Raw genomic sequence first — 19,860 nt, 5'->3', positions numbered from 1 at the left:
ATGGAACATTAATGGCTGTGGTACACCAGTCAAAAGGAAAAAAGCTCTCAGCTATTTGAAATCTCATGATACGGACATAGCGTTCATACAAGAAACACATTTTGAAAGTGAAATAGAAGCTTTAAAATTCAAAAGAGGCTGGGTTGGTAAAGTATTTCACAATTCTGTGTCCAGGAAAAGCAGAGGGGTTATGATTCTTATAAACAAAAGAATTAATTTTGTGTTATTACAAGAGTTTAAAGATACAGAGGGACGTATACTATGCATACAATCACTTTTAAATGATGTGAAAGTTGTCCTCTGCAATATATATGCCCCGAACAGGGAGGAGCCCAATTTTTTTCATTCCATCTTAAACATAATAAGCAATCTTGACGGCCACATTGTACTGGGAGGAGATATGAACGAAGTCTCAGATATCTTTATTGATAAAAGTGTAATGAGTGCCAGTTCTAGTACTGGAGGTAAATCCGCAGCAGCCCTCTTTAGGGAAGAGATTGGGCTGGTAGACATCTGGAGACTAATACACCCTGTAGAGCGGGAATATACGTTTTATTCACATGCCCACAAAAGTTATTCCCGCATCAATTATTTTCTGATTTCTAGTACCAGTGTTGACTTAGTAGCGAAGTGTGAAATAGGTGTAATTGCCCTGACAGATCATGCCCCAGTGGAGCTACAGATACATTTGCAGGGTGAAAATAACAGATCGGGCAGGTGGAGATTAAACTCCAGTATATTGCAGGGTGAACAATTTGTAACAACATTGAAAGATGACTTAAACTACTTCTTCGACGTGAATATCGGGTCAACAGATAAATTAGCAACAGTATGGGATGCTCATAAGGCCTTTGTTAGGAGTAAATTCTTGGGATACAGCTCTAAGAAAGTAAAAGAAGGGAAAGAAAAAGTCAAAACACTGGAAAAACAGATAAGTGAATTGGAAAAACAACTGGCAGAAAACTACGATGAAAACAAATTTAATAGAATATGCAAAATGAAATTTAACCTTCATGAAATTTATAATAAGAAAGCATAATATGCATTGTTCAGGCTCAAAACCAATTTCTATGAAAATGGTGAAAAAACGGGACGCCTATTGGCCAGACAACTGAAGCGGTTAGAGAATCAGAATGTGATCACAGTAATTAGAGAAAATGACAAATTGATAACATCATCCTCTCATATTAGCAAAAACTTCCAAAGATTTTATGAAAATCTTTACACATCTGAAAATGTAGCGACTGCAGAAGAATTGGAATCCTATTTTGACAAAATAAAAATACCCAAAATTACCCAGGATGGGAAGGATAGATTGGAAGCACCCATAAATGAGGCCGAAGTAAGAAAACCAATTGCTGGAATGAAGAGAATGAAGTCACCTGGCGTAGATGGCGTTACAGTCGAATACTATCATAAATTTGTAGAGATACTTGAACCAATTTTAACTGAGGTTTATCGAGAAGCTTTTGAATGTGGCTCACTTCCTGAAAGTTTCAATCAGGCTATAATTACTCTCATACCAAAGGGGGACAAAGACCTTACAGACCCAGTCAATTACCGTCCCATAAGTTTGATAAATGTCAATTGCAAAATACTATCAAAAATCATAGCCACGAGATTAGAGACTGTGTTACCACAGATTATTCACAAAGGCTTTATTAAACATCGTTCTTCAGCTGATAATATGCGAAGACTTCTGCATCTTTTGTGGGGGAACAAAGACAACAAAAACCCTGCAGTGGCAATATCACTTGATGCCCAAAAGGCCTTTGACAGGGTGGAATGGAGTTTTTTGTTCACGGCTCTGTCGAAGTTTGGACTGGGTGAAAATCTTTGTAGGTGGGTTAGTACTTTGTATTCAGGCCCAAAGGCTGCAGTGTTTACCAATGGAATATTGTCCAAATATTTTCATATCTCCAGATCCACCCTTCAGGGCTGCAACCTTAGTCCACTTCTGTTCACTATTTTTCTAGAGCCATTGGCCTTCAAAATCAGGGAAGATGCTAGAATCATGGGGGTGAGCGGGGGGGAGGGAACACAAATTATTTATGTATGCCGATGATATTTTGGTATTATGTCAGGAACCTGTTAATTCCATTAAAACATTATTAGAGGTGATAGATGACTTTTCTAAATTATCAGGTTATAAAATCAATTGGCATGAATCAGAGGCAATGCCTGTATCAAAAGCCTGCACCGAAAACCTATTATCCACTTTTAATTTCAAGTGGTTACAAAAAGGCATGAAATATTTAGGAATAACACTTAATCCAAATATTAATGAAATAATGGTAGAAAATATAGAAAAACTGCTTACTAGAATTAAATCAAACTTGGACAACTGGAGTAAGTTACACTTATCACTATGGGGTAAGATAAATACAATAAAGATGGTTATAGCTCCTTTGATAAATTATTATACTGGAATGATACCAATTTGTATCCCAGCTCAAATTCTTCTAAAATAGAATAATATGATTAAGCATTTTCTGTGGGACAGTGGTAAACCTAGAATCAATATTGGCAAACTATGTCAATCCAAAAAAGAAGGGGGGGCTGGCCTTACCTAACATAGAACATTATAGCATTTCATTTGAAATGTCCAAGATATGCAAGCTTTGGCCAGAAACGAAATCAGATTTAGACTGGGTTTTAATAAAGCGGGAACTTACATCTCCGTTCACCCCCTTCGAGGTATTGACTCAAAAGATAGATAACAAAGAGAATAAAATAGATAACCCCATATTAAAATTCTCAAAAATGGTGTGGCAAACGGCTCATAAAAAACTTGCGATCTCTCCGTATTTTCAGAGGTACGCATCCCTGTGGCACAATCCTAGGATCAAAATCGGCAAGCAGTCAATTTATTGGTCACATTGGTTAAAGAAAGGCATACGGATAATTGGTGATTTATTTGTGGAAGACACATTTATGTCATATAATGATTTGAAAGAAAAGTTTAAATTAGAGGGACAAGACCACTTTTGGAAATACTTACAAATCAGAGACTGTTTGAAGGACAAAATAAAATTTCACTTGGAGAAAAACCAGATAGAGAGTTTTTTACAACTTCCACCTTTACTTAGTAAAGCATCAAAATGGTATAACGTATGTCCATGGTTTAAAAACAATACAAGTAAAAGTCTTAAAATAGTATGGGAAAGAGATTTAGGCTGCACTTTTGAAGATGAAACATGGGACTCTATTGTTTCTAAAAGTGGGTGTTATGTAAGGGAGGCCAAAGGAAAATTTACTCAATATAAGATTTTGAACAGGTATTATCTTACACCATTAAGACTGCATAAGATGGGTATTAGCAAAGATGACTTATGCTGGAAATGCCAAAGAGCAAGAGGTACATTGCTGCATACTTTATGGGAATGTCCAGTGATCTCCCCAATATGGGATAGTGTTATAAAATACATGGAGGGATGGTTGAAGAGTAAACTACCTATTTTACCAAGATTGTGCAGAGGTGTAGTCCCAAGTATCCATAAAGCAGCTTTCAGAGTACTAAACACTGGATTTGTTACCTGTGCCCGTCTCATTTTGACTTTATGGAAGATGCCACAGACCCCATCTTTCAAAACATGGAGAGAGAGAATGACTGAAAATGCAGCATGGGAGAAAATGCTTGGAAGACTGAATAACTATTCTGAGGCTGTAACAGAAGAATGGGACAGTTTTAGTGCCTATGTTTCTACTATATTGCAACAGTGATAACTTGGAATAACATCTAGGTTGCATTCGCATTCACACATAAACATATTAAATTTAGGGGTACCAAACTCTGAACTGACCTGGGCATGACCAGGACTGATCAAGCTAAGTGGGACTTAATTAGGTGTCCAATCTGTATTTAATTGGGTGGGAACCAGGACAATATGCGATGGATGTGAATGCGGCCTTACAATCACCAATGTTTATATACCTCACTGGTTTTGTTCTTGTTTGTTGTTTTTGTTATAAAATGTTCATAAAACAAAATAAAAACTTTAATTATAAAAAAATGGTGAGTTTTCTGCTAAATGCTACATAATACTTCTAAAGAAGAAACTGCACCAGCATAGACAGACAATGTTTAGTTCTCACCAAATTTAAAGAATGTCACACACTGTAAGGGTTTTGTGAATTAGATGAAAAATCCAAAATTGCACCCACAAAAGAAGTGAAAACCAGTGATGGATTGTACCTTTATTTTTTTATTCTTAATAAAGCTCTTTTCCGTATGCACTTCTCAATTCAGTCCATTTATTTATATACTATGGTGCCAATTCACAACAACAGTCATCTCAAGGCACTGTACAAAGAAAAAAGAACTCAAATCTAAACAAAATCATGAATCCAGTTCAGTCCAAACAGATCCAGATTCAAAGTTATAAGAACAATGAAATAATGCAATACCTTCACATACAGTAGATTACAAAATAGCAATTAGTAAAAAAAATAAAATAAAATTTAAGGAACGTATCAGTTTGCGTTAAATCTTCATTTTGTCAAAGTCTCCAATTCTGAGCAGCACAGATGTGACAGTGGAAAGGAAAAACTCCCTTTTAACAAGAAGAAACCTCCAGCAGAACCAGGATCAGGACGAGCGGCCATCTGCTTCGACTGGCTGGGGTTTGAGAGGACAGGAAAGAGACACCGACAAACACAGAATAACAGGTCCAGGTGGAGTTTCTATTGGAAGAAAGACAAAGAAAAACACATGTTAATGATAGAAATAATTACAGTAGAGTTAAAGAATTACAGTAATCCTAACTATAGGATTTATGAAAAACGAAAGTATTAAGCCTAGTCCTAAAGGTAGATGGGGTATAAGCCTCACAGACAGAAACAGGAAGTTGGTTCCACAAGAGAGGAGCCTGAGAACTGAAAGCTCTGCCTCCTGTTCTACTTTTAGAAACTCTAGGAACCACAAGTAAACCTGCAGTCCGAGAAGGAAATGCTCTGTTAGGGAAATATGTAACAATAAGATCTTTAATATAACATGACACCTGGTCTTTGAAAGCTTTGTATGTTAGAACTATTCTGAATTTGACAGGGAGCCATTGAAGAGAAGCTAAAATTGGAGAAATATGATCTCTCCTTCTAACTCTTATCAGAACTCTGGCAGCAGCATTTTGGATCCTGCAAACCTTTTAAAGACTTTTTTTGGACACACAGATAATACAAAATTACAGTAGTACACTAAAATGATTATTAAAGTCTGGGTTGAAGTTTCATCATAACTGTAAAGTCAAGTCAAGTCAAATGTATTTTTATAGTACTTTTTAGCAATAAGTCAGTTCAAAGTGCTTTACAGCATGAAAATGCAAAAATACAGAGCAAAAGTAACATGAAAACACATGCAATAATATAAAAAGTTAAACTAAACTTATCTAAAATACGAGCTAAGATAATCTAAATGAAATAAATGATTAAAAGTAACATAAACAGATGAAAAACTAAGTTAGGAAGATATAGATAGATACTAAGATACAAAGATATAATAAACTCAAAAAAAGCTGACATAAACTAGGATTTAAAAATCTAAATAAAACTTATCTAAAACTAGTCATAAGCTAACATAAACTAAACTAGGATTTAAACCCCTCTGCTGAACAGATCAAAAATGATAAACTAAAATAAACTAATGGTACCGGAAGGCTAACTAAGAGTACCAAAGGCCAACTAACAGTTAAAACATTCCAAAAAAACAAACAAAAAGAAAATAAAAAAAATTTAATCTCCAGGAATTCACTCCCCCTGCAGCACGCCACTGTGGGAAGCTGACAAAAACAGCAACTACATTGTGTGGAAATCAGTTTGATTTGTGTTGTTACAACACTATGACAATCACAGAAATGGTGATTTTCAGTCAATGGAGGAGGAGGATAACAACATCTTGTTCAGGATATTGGTCGTTGTTTTGACGACCATCAAGTCCCTCCGTCCATTGAGCAGCACCCACACACAGCAAGCTGGCTTTTGCCCAGGAGATATTAGCAGTCACACTGCAAATATTGGAAGGTAATGTTAGCTCCAGCAGCTAATACTACCAGTGTGACTGCAACCACACTGATTCCTGAGCAGCTCATCGAACAGTGTTGCTGCATTAACCATCCTCTTCATATTTCTGGCCAATCACACAAGAGTTGACACAAACCCCCAGCAGAAAAAAGTTCTGCCCAGACCTTGTGTTAAGAATGGGCTTTCGGAGCTCCTAGTGGAACAAAAGGACTTAATTTTGGTCACACAACTGTGTTAGAGGACAAATTTCTTCACTTCTCACAGAGTATAAATACAGCTTTACTCACAGTGATTTGGTGTTTAAATAAATGAAAATTAAAACAACAAAATAAAACACCTTCATATGCAACTTAGACTGATGGGTATTTGAATAAAACTCCAGTTTTTACTGATATCACTTATTACAAATTCCAACAAACAAATGCTGCATCCTGAGTCAAACCTTTTCTGTAAACTTGTTGTACACTGTTAGAAAAATGCGAAACAGGAGCTACAAGCCAAGTAAGAAAAAAAGGCCTTTTTGATGTTTGTGCACAACTTTGCGTACAGTGAGGAGAACAATAACACATTTTTCTAAAGTTTATATGTAATTTCTGAAAGGAAATGTTTCTGTTGGTGCAGGAAATAGGGCTCTGGGGGAAAAAAGGAAAAAAAAAAAGTTGGGAACCATTGGTCTAAAAGAAGGTTTAAATCTTTTTTCTTGTTTCATCCAGGTATTTCCGTATCATCTATCTGGGAGTACGGAGTCGTCAGAGTGCTGACACAGAACACTGGCGTTACTACTGGAGAATGGTGTATGAGTTTGCAGATGTGAGCATGTTGCATTTATTGGCCACGTTTCTGGAGAGCGCTCCACAACTGGTGCTGCAGCTGTGCATCATCATCCAAACACACAAGCTGCAGGCTGTACAAGGTAACATAGACATGCACAGATATGGATGCTACAATTGCAAAGTAAAAGGTTTTCAAAGATCTGATCATTTTATCATTTGCACTGGGTCATTTGTTTAACTTAGACATTAAAGCAGTCCACCAACATTTTTTTATAAGAAACATGATTTCATTCCTCAAAATTAGAGGAAGTATTTCATCAGCACATTTTTTTCTAAAACACCCCAAAGATAATGAGTTTTAACTATAAAGAAAATTAAGTCTAACATAATAGAATATTTAAAGAAGTGCTTCTTAACAAACCTTTGAGTAACAGATTACTTTGTTAATCTCATTGCTTTTAAAGCTTTTCCTGGAACATATTCTGTTGGGCCCCTTTCACACTGAAAAACCCAACTGCACTTTCCACAACTTATTAAAATACAACTGGACTGAGGCAAATTCCCTCAAAATTGACTCAAAATAGCGAGAATGTACACAAATCTTTTATTGCAATCTCACTGACTTTGAAATTTGCCCCAAGAGCCATATGCCCATGTTTTGCATGACCAGTTTTTCAAAATCTTGGCTCTTTTTTGTGTACACAGCTTTTAAAATCACAGGCCTGGCTGTGCACATTATTTTGTTATCTACCCCCTCCCACAAAGTACTCACCTCAACTCGCTGCCCCTACGATTAGGATTTAATCTGCTGGAGCACACTTTTGAAATAAAGAGAAGCAGATTTGTACCAGGTTTGCAATAATTATTCTTTATCATTTTATTATTATTTTTTTTATCATTTTATATCACCAGGATATTTGCCTCTGATGTTTTCTGTCAGAGGAGTGCTCCCCTGCCAATATCAAAATCCAGCTCTAGCACTCTTAAGACACCCACAATGACTATTTTGAGATTTGTTGCACGCATCTATGAACATGTTCAAAATTAAAGCAACAAGACAGAGCCTACAAAGGCGCGCATCACAAGACAGCTCAGGCCATGACTTAGACGCGTTCTCACCACCTGGGTGTGATTTCTGGGGGGGTCGGAGTCAGCATGCTCCTAATGGGCCTTTGTGCCATGAAGAGGGGTAGTAACACAGCCGAACGGTCAACATGTGAAAAGGTAAGCTGGCGTTGCGGCTCAATAATGTAATGATGATATATGGTCTGTGTGACCACCCAGCTGTGGGATTAAACAACATCAAGCAGATTTATTACTGAGGGAAGATCAATGATAATACACAACAAATTTGCTTTTAATTTAAAAATTGTAAATGAACTGTACTTATATAATGACTTCCTAACCAACCAGGCTACTCATAGTGCTTTACAACACAATCTGTCCCATCCAAACAGGACTGTATTACAGCTCTACAAAGTCATTCTAATCAGTGCTTTGGATTGTATTTAAACACTGATGGGGCAGTGTCTTAGGTTCAGTGTCTTACCCAGGGACACTTCAACATGTGACTGCTGCCAGGAATCGAACCTCTAACTCTCTCATTTAAAAAACAACTGCTCTAACCACTGATCCACAGCTTTGTGATGTTGAGGGCTTCCTGAAACCACCCTGCCCCAGGAGTTCAAAGTAAAAAAAACATTACAGATTAATTCTGGAGAAAACTCTTGAATGATTTTTCTTGTGTTTTTTTTTCTTTTAACTGGCGGTAAATCTTTAAAGTCTTTGTCTTGAACATGAAAAAAAGTTTTGAGAATAGTATGACAAAGACATCTATCACACTTTTAATGCATAGGGCAACTCATAAAAGCAGTTGAATTCTGCTCCATGCCTCTTTTGGTTCCACACTGCTCGATTCATTTGAGGTTTTATCCTCCCATAAAGTCAAGCTCCAAAAAACTGTGTGAGTGATTCTGATTTTCACATTGAACCTGTTGTGTTTCTGTCTGTTGCAGGTATGACAGCAGCAGCGTCCCTCGTCTCTCTAGCCTGGGCTCTGGCCTCCTACCAGAAGGCTCTGCGTGAGTCTCGGGATGACAAAAAGCCCATTAGCTACCTTGCGGTCATCATTCAGTTTTGCTGGCACTTCTTCACAATTGCAGCTAGAGTCATCACCTTTGCCCTCTTTGCCTCTGTGTTCCAACTCTACTTTGGTATCTTCATCGTCTTGCACTGGTGCATCATGACCTTCTGGATTGTCCACTGTGAGACAGACTTCTGCATCAGCAAATGGGAGGAGATTGTGTTTGACATGGTGGTGGGCATAATCTACATATTTTCCTGGTTCAATGTGAAAGAAGGAAGGACAAGGTAAAGTCATTCAATTCAAAGTTTTTTTTGTTAATAAATCCATCATTTTTGCTATTTTGAAGATATTTAGTCTCAGGTGGTTGACCTAGCTGTCAACCATGCAGCATTTACATTTATCTGCACTCGAGAAATACCAAGGGCTCTGCTCCCCAACCACTGGTCCTTCATAAAGGTCCTGTTTCATAGGAAAAATAAATAAATACAGAAATAGTAATTATATTTAAAAAAACATCATCTTAAATGGACTGTACATATATGGTGCCTTTCTAGCTATCCAGCTTACTCAAAGTGCTTTACAACACAATCTGTGCCCTCATTTACCCATTCACACACACATCCATACAGCACTTAACCATTTAGATTGCATTCATACACTGATGGGGGACACATTGGAGGCAGTGAGGGGTTCAGTGTTTTGCCCAGTGACACTTTATCATGTGACTGCTACCAGGAATCGAACCTCCAACTCTTATTAAAGGATGACTGCTCTAACCACTGAGCCAAACTGCCCCATTGGTGTTTAAAAGGAACATATAGGAACATATACTCCCAGAGCTTTTTGGTGAGACCTCAACACTTCTGAAACTGATTTTTATTTTTTACTTAATTTTTGATGAGCTGGCAGGTTAAATGAGGACCTCCTGTAATGTAGGATGGGGGACAAATTACATTATTTATCAGTGGTTCAGAAGTAAATTGTAATAATACAATTCTCCATTGTATTTAAATGGTATGCAGATATATAGCAGCTAAATAGGCCTTGCAAGGATCACAAATTAGTTATTGGTCATGAAAATGACAGAAATCAGTAGTTACATGTGAAAACACTGGACCAATGAGTATCCGTAGTGACACAGTTGTTACATAGCACAACAGTCGTCACAATATACGTTTTATGCTTTAAAGCATTTTTCGCCTTTTTCCTTTCCGGGTCTCAAGGGAGTTGGTGTCTATCTCCAGTGATCATTGTGGTTGTGGTTAGCTGGTTGATAGTACAAATCTAAAATATATTTTAACCAGTGGCCTAGCCAGAAATGAGTTTTCAGGCGGGCCTGACTGAAAGTGGGGGGCCACCAAGTTTAACATAGCTTGTAAAATAAATGGAAACTAGAACAATGCTTACTTGTATGTGTCTACCTTGTCTACAACAGTGGTTTCCAAAGTATTCAGCAAACAATAGCAGCAGAAACATTTGGCTGTTACACAAAATGTTTTTACAATGTTTATTAAAAAACAAATAATTTATCCTGAGGCTACAAGTTTGAACCCAGGTTGTGTCAAGAAGGAAGTAAACTCATTCCAGCATCATCTTTCAAATTCTGTCTGGAGGTATAGATATACGTAGTCTTTGGTTTTAACTACAGCAGCTACAATAACTACTAAGACAAATGGCACCACATAGCAACTATTCTGATAACGCTCTTAAAGTGGCACAAATGAACATTAACAAAATCTATTTCTGACATTTAAAAATTGATTCAGAATATCCCATGTCCACAATGTGATGCAGCCAAAAGAGTTTATAGCTTAACTCCTAATACATAGCTAATTAGCATTTTTTCAATGATACTGTAAAAAAATGCATCTGATTCATTATTTGTCATGTCTCGTTTGTTTGTGCAGGTGTCGCCTTTTTATCTATTACCTGGTGATTCTGGTGGAAAATGCTGCTCTTAGTGCACTGTGGTATCTTTACAGAACACCTCAAACCACAGACGCCTTTGCAGTTCCAGCACTCTGCGTCATTTTCAGCTGTTTCCTAACCGGTCTGGTTTTCATGCTTATGTACTATGCTTTTTTCCATCCCAATGGGCCTCGCTTTGGGCGCTCATCGAGTGGCCAAGGACTTGATTTGGACCCCTCTGCTCAGTTCTCCACACTACCTTCTGAGGGTGCGACCAACTCACTGCGTTCCAACCGAGGCGCCACCACCACCACCACCACCACCACTACCACCACCTTAGAGCGCGACACGGGGAAGTATTCAGAGCGGGATGGCTGCATGCCAGTGTTTCAGGTGCGACACACGGTGCCATCCACACTATCGTTGCGTGCTCCACGACTAGAAGAGACAGTCATCAAAATTGACCTTTGTAGGAACCGCTACCCTGCCTGGGAGCGTCATGTCCTTGATCGCAGCATACGCAAAGCAATCCTGGCGGTAGACTGCTCGGTGACTCCTCCTCGTCTGCAGTACAAAGATGATGCTCTAGTGCAGGAACGGTTGGAGTATGAGACCACATTATAGTTTCACCTTACTGTCAGAAATGCAGCATAAACACCAACAGGTATTGTTGTGTGGCTATTAGAATTTCTTTTTTTTTTATCTCTCATCTCTTTTTTTGTCCATTCACTGGAATCTGCTCTTACTCAAATGAAATTGAAAGAAAGGTTTGGCACAATTTCAACTGATGTCACTGGATGTGATCGGATTATGTGTAGGTTTCCTGTTATTTTTACTTCCACTCATCAGGGAACTTCTGATATGAACAAAATCACTACAGAAATGTGCTTTGTGTGTGAACTGAACAAAAATATAATGCAAGTGTTTAGTTAGAGCTGAAAAGCTTTTAAATTCACCTGAAGATAAATTGTACTTGAATTATACAAACAAGTAATTACAATACAGTGTAACAGCAGCCAAGCAGCTGGGTATTTCCATCAATATTCACAGGATAAAACTCCCGTTTTCTTAGTGCCAAAAAGGTTTTTGGAAGACATCTTCAGTAGTCTTTCTAGGAACAGCCACAGATTGGCTAGATAGTCCAGGAGGCACTTCTATAACCCAGACCTTACATTATTTTTGAATCACTTTGATAGGTTTTAAAAGATCAGACAAGAAATGAACTACAGACAGTGATCAAAATGGCAACAAGTTCTGATTTATTTGGAATAAACAAGCGAGCCTGGCTGGATGGAATAGAAGACCATAAAAAGCGGTGAAGGCTGAACCTTATCCAGCTCATTGTCTTTTTCCCATATGAAACAGGTTGAAATCACACAATGCAAAGAAAAAAGAAATCCACATGCCAGCTCAACTCAGCTATTCGCCTCATTATTCTAGCTGTGCAAAACACTGATCTTTCCTTGTCTGTGAAGGAGAATGTGCACCAAGAACAAAAGAAAAGAGCAAATCGAACCAACAGCAATGAATAGCAGAGGGTGTGACATTAAAAAAGAAACAGTATTGAAAAGAAACAAAAACACAAAGAAGCTGCCTTCTCAGCCAATCTAAAACAGGCACCAGGATGTACACTTCTATTCTCCAACATGATTTTTTTTTTTAATTAAAAAAGATAATTTTCTGTAGAAGATTCATGTCACTGTAATTTTGTGCTTTTTGTGTTTAGAAGTGTTTGAAACTCATTGTGCGTGAGTGTGTTTGTGTGTGTGCGTGTGCAGTGGAGAATTTGGCAGAGGGGAAGCAGCACTGAAGGCTTCGGCATACTCCATAAGAAGTCAAGAAGTCAGTTTGCAGTCACATGGTTGGAAGACGTTCATTTTTGCACACACCTTTCAAAGTCCACGAGACATTCGGATCAGAACTCCCAGGAAGCTCCTCCCTCCTCCTACAGCATTAAAACGGGTTTCTTCCTGCTGCCTTCTAAACTCTGCTATCCTTGTTTTGATGGAAGAGTTATAAAGATGGTTCTATTTTAAAAAGCTTGTTGGCTTTTCCACATAAACACACTCAAACAAAATGATCATTTTCGTCATGCAACCACGTTAATAAGAGACAACTCGTATGACAGCAGCTGAAGACATCATCCGATGCCTAACTTTGCTTTTTGCCCTCATCAGTTTGCAAATGACAATAACATAATTCACAAAATAAGTTAATGATGCTGACCCAGCAACGGCTTTCAGGAACCATGTAGTATTTTACAACAAAGCCATACAGCACAAGTTGATATGGTACGGGTTTTAGTTATTGGACTTAGTGACGACACAAGGGCCAGGATGAAAGCTTGATCCATGAGTGTCATAGCACATGTCATAATCTTCAAATGATAAGAATTGAATTGTAAAAAGAAAACTTATCTCTCAGAAAAAATGGCTGCTATGGTCATGTTCTGTTATGGCTCCAAAGGGTGAAACATTGCGCACAAACCCTGGTTTTCAACCACTGAATGCAAATTCAAATCTCTCCCAAAAAAAGCTAAAACGGACTCTGATTTGCTTCACCTTTTCCGGGTTAGGTGTAAACTTTGATGTTGCTCACTTGAAAGTCCTTCTGTCAGTAGCAGCAGCTAGTAGCTACCACTGGCTGGTTTTTCTTCATTTCTTCTCCGGGTAGAAATGTGTGTGGTTTCTCATGTCTGTCATGTTTCCAGAATATTTCAGTTTAGTTTTACACAACTTGCATATAGTGTGGCTCCTGCCAACATCGTTTTCCCTTAAACTTTACAGGAACTGAATTACTTCCGAACGCTGGCTTTCAATACAGAAGGTGCTGGTTGAATATCTCTTTGCTTGGCCATCTTGCTCCTCTTTTGTGTCCACATCATAAACCACTACACTTCCTTTCTTCAGAGTCCAACATTTCATGTTCCTCAGCATGATTTATCAAAGTTAAATAATTTTCTATTCATCACATTTTTAAAATGATTCAGAATCTTTTATGTTGACATCACTATGCGTCAAAAAATACATTATAACACCCACACCTAATTGAGAATACTAAAAGAATTAGTTTTCCACCGCACATACTAAACAGCACAACAATTGTTATTAAAATTAATGTTTTATTTACTATATGAAAACTGGTTTATTTTTAATGATCGCTGATTTTACATACATACACAAGCTTTCAAAATACAAGATGTTTTAAATATTAGCTATCTTAAAAGTATCTTAAAAGAAGTTCTTAATTTTCTTGTTCTTTTTAATATTTATTCAAAATTATAGATCAAACACTTTTCTTGCCATAAATGTTTATATATATATATAAACTATATATATATATATATATATATATATATATATATAAACTATATATATATATATATACTGATATATACCGTATTTTTCGCACTATAGGGCGCACTGTCAATAAATGGTCCATTTTCGAACTTTTGTCATATATAAGGCGCACTGGAAAATAAGGCGCATTAGACAAAACAAAGCAGCCCCGTTTTTTCGGAGAATACTGCGCTGATGTAAAGGCTCACACATACTCAGGCGTACTTCACTCCACGGAGGTCCGTGAGTACTCGAGGCAGACTCAACACAAACTTGAAGCAGACGTCCGCCGGACACATCCGTGTAAAGATCAGTTTTTATGACCGTATACGCAGTGGTGGATGGTGGTGATATTTGTAGAGTGGGCTAACAGATATATAATAAAATGCTGCAATTTGGATTTCAACAACAAAAGCATCCAATTTGAAATGAAGAAAACCTGCTATAAATTGACATCATGTTCTTTTTCATCCGAAAGACAACCTTAAAACAAACCACCACCAAAAACCAAGCTCACACAGAGCTTCTGTCAGTTGTCCAATACTTCACTCCCTTCATTAAGAGTTTCAGCTATAATTATTTCAAATGATTTTTCCCAGTCAAACAGTTTTGCATAACACTACACCACACTCCTTGACACAATTACTAATCGCACTGATAAGGTAGAATCAAACAAGACATGCAATATTGGAAAGTGCTTCTTTTTAAAAAATGAATCCTACCTTATTATCCTTATTCTAAAGAGAAGCTCACTCCGACAACTTTTCTGGGATCCAAAAATGTTAATAACCACCTCGTTAAAGCTCAGTTAGCTACACTTGCTGTTAGCCAGTCCTATCACTGAAACCAGGTCACAGGAAAACTTTGAATATCCTTGGGTCTATCTGCTCCCAACCTCTTCACTTCCGGTTTGTCCCCCAAAGACATTAAGGAAAACGAGTGAGAAATTAAATAATTCACCTCGTTTATCTTTATCTTGCTCGCCATCGCACTTATCTCAGTCCACAATAAACCACGCCGACGTACAATCGCTCTCGAGGCACGTTATTGTAAGTCCACCCTCATTGGTTAAAGCCTGAGGCTTTGGGTTGACCCTGGGCTGAACTAAATTAGCCCAAATGAGCAGCAAACCAAGGGGGGCGGGACAAGACAGCTGTCAATCATTCTGTACCACACAAGACAAGGGGCTGAACGGGGCTGTTAAAAGTTATTCCTTTGGAAAGACTCTGGGATTTTCTCAGGACTGTTTGGCACCAGTTTTGTTGTAAATTTCACAAAATATGATACAATATTTTTAATTTGTGTTTATTAGTTATTTTAACATTTATATTGTAAACACCAGGGAGGGCTTAGCCCTACTAGCCCACTGATACCATCCGTCCCTGCGTATACGCATACTCGATGTTGCACAATGAACTGCCCAGCGAGAAACGGTGTTCACATTGAACTGTTTAGTGTGTGACACCAACCGCTCTCAGGTGAGAATCGGCGCCAGCGTGCAGCGTGACTGCTGCTCTCTGAGCAGCACTGGCAGATGTGCTGCCCTAGTGGTGAAGAAACAGGGTTGAAGGCACCTTCTTTTCTTTTGTTTTTTTTGAAGCAAAGAGGCAAGCGATCTCTTCCTTCTCGTACAGTGATGTCATGACTGAAATTTGTTACAAGAGAATTTTAGACAATCTGTACGATCGAGTCTGAAGTCTCAACCGTCTGCGGGCAGTACGCGAGGAGTCCGTGTGGCTCACAGAGTACGCACAGTACGCTCGAATATGTGGGGGCGTAATGCTGCAAGCGGTGCGGTTTTGTAGTTTACTAAAGTCGTACTAAAACATTACGACTTCTTACATATATAAGGCGCTCCGGATTATCAGGTGCACTGTTGTTTTTTGAGAAAACTGAAGTGCTTTTAAGTGCGCCTTATATTCCGGAAAATACGGTATGTGTATATATATATATGTGTATGTATGTGTATATATACTGTAATACTGTATATATATATATATATATATATATATATATATATATATATATATATATATATATATACATACACACACACACAGACATTTTCTTCATTGTCTTCATCTGGGATGTGTGAGTATGTTGTGTCTGGGACAGTTTTCTGGTCAAATTGATGCTGTTTAGGTTACCATTGTCTCCTTACTTAGGAAACTGCTTTATTTTAGCAAAGTGACATTGGGTGTTAGTTAGTAGAGACAAGATGGTTGCTTAAAGGAGCTTCTTGTTCTTGCAGGTGTGTTTTTTTTTATTCAATTCAATTCAAATAATTTCAATTAAATTCAGTTTATTTATATAGCACCAAGACACAACAAAAGTCATCTCAGGGTACTGTACAAAAACATTCACTTATTTTATAAAATGCCAATTAGTAAAAGTTATCTATTTAAGGAAGCCAGCAGATTTCATTAAATCTTCACTCCGTCACAGTTTCCCATCCTGAGCAGCACATTGGCAACAGTGGAAAGGAAAAACTCTGTTTTAACAGGAAGAAACCTTCAGCAGAACCAGAACCAGGCTCAGGGCGAGCATCCTTCTGCTTTGACTGGCTGGGGTTAGAGGACAGAAAAGAGATGCAGAGAAACACAGAATAACAGGTCCAGGTGTAGTTTCTACTAGAAGAAAGACAAAAAAATCACATTAGTGATAGAAATAATTATAGTAGAGCAAGTAAAGACAGCAGCAGAGTGAGGACATGTGGTCAATTTGTCCTCCAGCAGTCTAAGCCTATAGCAGCATAACTAATGAATACCTCAGGAAACCCAAGTCAACCCTAACTATAGGATTTATGAAAAAGGAAAGCATTAAGCCTAGTCTTAAAGGTAGGGTGTCATCTTCGTGGACAGAAACAAGAAGTTGGTTCCACGAGAGAGGAGCCTGATAACTGAAAGCTCTGCCTCCTGTTCTACTTTTGAAAACTCTAGGAACCACAAGTAAACCTGCAGTCTGAGAGGGAAGTGCTCTGTTAGGAAAATATGGATCAATAAGATTTTTATATAAGATGGAGCTTGGTTGTTGAGAGTTGCGTATGTTAGAAGAAATATTTTAAATTATATTCTGAATTTGACAGGGAGCCAATGGAGAGAAGCTAAAACTGGAGAAATATGATCTCTCCTCCCAACCCATGTTAGACAGCAGTCTGCACTAGTTAAAAAAGACAAAAACAGACAGATACAGCTGAATAACAGAAACCCTAGCAAACATTAAGACTTCATTGAGGAAGAAAAAATGTTTGCTGTCCCAAAATTCAGCAGTGTAGTTCTTCGGCTGCAATATCCATATCTTCTGGTATTTTATAAGTCATGAGTATGTCATCCTAAATCTCAGTAACCAAGAGTATAAATGTAGCCACAAGTAACTTTTATTTAATGGATTATTTTAGTCTTCTTTCCATCTGATACTCACTTATATTTATCAATAAAATTTGATGAATCCAATCAGTTAGTCAGTGCCAGGTCCCTCTTGGAAAAGAGATTGTAGATCTCAGCGTGGTTTTTATCTGGTTAAATAAAGGTTATGAGTTACTTAGATTACAAATATGTCTTCAAGACATAAAAACCTGGATAACTCTTAACTTTCTGCTTTTAAACTCAGAAAAGAAACAGGTTTTGGTTTTTGGACCTGAGCATCTTAGAAACAAACTTTGCAGCCTTTCACTTCCTCTGGATGGCATTAATCTGTCCTCCAGTTCTAATGTAAAGAACCTTGGTGTTCTTTTTTTATTAGAATGTCTTTTAACCCCCACATAAAAATTTTACCAGGACCACTTTCCTCCACCTACGTAATATCAATAAAATTAGAAACATCTTGTCTCAAAATTATGCAGAAAAGGTGGTTCATGCATTTATCACATCTAGGCTGGACTATTGTAATTCTTTATTATCTGTGTGTCCAAAAAATTTGTTAAAAAGTCTTCAGTTGATCCAAAATGCTGCTGCCAGAGTTCTAATAAGAGTGAGGAACATATTATTAGGAATATTATTTTACCCCATACAGCCTGTTTTCAAAACAGCTCAAAACATTATTACTGTACAGCTGCTGATTTGCTGTGATTCAAATTGAATCACAGTAATACAGTAATAATCACAGGTGGTAATTTAAATGGGACATCATTTCCCAACATCATTTTCAAAAATCCACTTTAGACTAAACATCTGCTTTAGAGTGAATGATGTGTAAATGAAGCTGAGTTACTGACCTAATAAAATTGCAATTTCAATTACAGTATCAATTAAAAATAAAATTGTCATTTATCTTTAATAAATTAAAATTAAGTATTATTGTATGGTTTAAATTAGATCAGATATTGCCCACTTTTTCTGTCTGATGAATTGTTAGACATGACAATATCTATTTTGATCCAGTCAGGTTAAAGTGTTGCCATAATTTAACATATGTGACTCAAAATCAGCCACATCCCAAAGCAGAAATGCATCAGGACTTATTAGTTCAACAAAGAACAGGTTTGGACAGGCTTCCAACAACAAATCCAAATTGGAGAAACAACAAAGTGAATCTTAGACCTGTTTCTAATGTGCGTCTGACATCAAACAAACACATTTCATGCAGTACAATAGCAATATACATGAACAGAGAAACCTATGACATATGAAGATAATTTTTAAAAGTTTGCTGGGTCAAATTAACCATGCATGGAACACATTGATAGTTGCTACCATTTTTGGTCATAGTGATATTCAAACTTTAAAAATCTAGTTCTGGAAGTCTAGATTACAAAAGCATTTGTTTTTTTGTTTTTTACAGGAAACTGTCCTAGTCTTTAACAAAAGCAGTAATGTGTGTTCTTGATAAGATCTTGCTTTTCTGCTTGCAATATACTGTATCTTGCATCTGCAATACCAACACTAGCACTGACCAGTCAACCAAAGCAATGGCCAACCAAAACTAGCAGTAACCATCCAACCCTTGCAGGGATCAACCAACACTAGGTGTGGCCAACAAAATACTAGCAGTAGCCTTGCAGTGAGCTACCAATACTAGCCATGACCAACCAACACTCACAATGAAGTAGCAGGGACCAACCACACGCAGATATGCTAGCTAAGACCAGGTCATAAAACATTTTTTAGACGTATGTAAATTCTGTCTCTTTTTCCAAAAGAATCTCCTGGTCAACGGAAGTCCCTGCAGCTGTTTGCTTATTAATGAATTAAGGCAAAAATCAAATGCAAAATTACTGTGTTTCAGACACTGTTGATTAGCTGGAGAGCGTTTTAAGGCTTTCTTTTTTATTTTTGTGTCTCTCAGGTGTTCACTTTTCTCATTTTTAAGCACAGTGAACAATATATTGTCCTGGTCAGGAACAAGGACTGGACAGAAATGAGTAAAGATGGCAAGAAAGTTTGGCACAGTGGCAGCAAAGTATAAAGAAAATATGGGTTGGTTAAAAGAATGGTTCCTAAAGTTGAGGTCAGGATTCTATTATGGGTCATAAAACAGCATGTGTGGCATCTTGAGAAGAACTACAGGAATCATACAGTCTTACCTTTAAAACGATTATCAGTGGCATATCTTTTTATGAGATTAAAACAGCAGTTATAAATGAATTTAAAAAAGTCAAATTCTTTGTTAAATGGTCTGTTATCAAGCAATAGTCAGAGTCACGATTATTTGCTACCCATATTTTGCAAATTAAGAGCTAAAATGTTTGGGAACCACTTGTCTAAAACATTTGGACAGTACTGTACAAGTGCAAGGTTCTCCC

General features: G+C 37.5%; 1 protein-coding gene across 3 annotated transcripts in view; it reads left to right on the top strand.

The window, feature by feature from the left end:
* The window catches only part of xkr4 (XK related 4), a 43,008-nt gene that overhangs the window by 19,880 nt on the left and 3,268 nt on the right, over window positions 1–19,860 (top strand). For 2 of the 3 annotated variants that reach the window (XM_037972984.1, XM_017440293.3), the window contains exons 2-4: window positions 6,729–6,928; window positions 8,804–9,158; window positions 10,782–11,175. In XM_037972984.1, the coding sequence (XP_037828912.1) occupies window positions 6,729–6,928; window positions 8,804–9,158; window positions 10,782–11,175 (949 nt within the window). Of the gene's footprint in view, window positions 1–6,728; window positions 6,929–8,803; window positions 9,159–10,781; window positions 14,080–19,860 lie in introns of those variants that run through there. The other variant, XM_017440292.3, reaches the window with a different exon arrangement.

This window comes from Kryptolebias marmoratus, linkage group LG20 (assembly GCF_001649575.2).
Source record: "Kryptolebias marmoratus isolate JLee-2015 linkage group LG20, ASM164957v2, whole genome shotgun sequence".
Taxonomy (NCBI): domain Eukaryota; kingdom Metazoa; phylum Chordata; class Actinopteri; order Cyprinodontiformes; family Rivulidae; genus Kryptolebias; species Kryptolebias marmoratus.
This window is presented reverse-complemented; position numbering and strand designations above follow the sequence as displayed.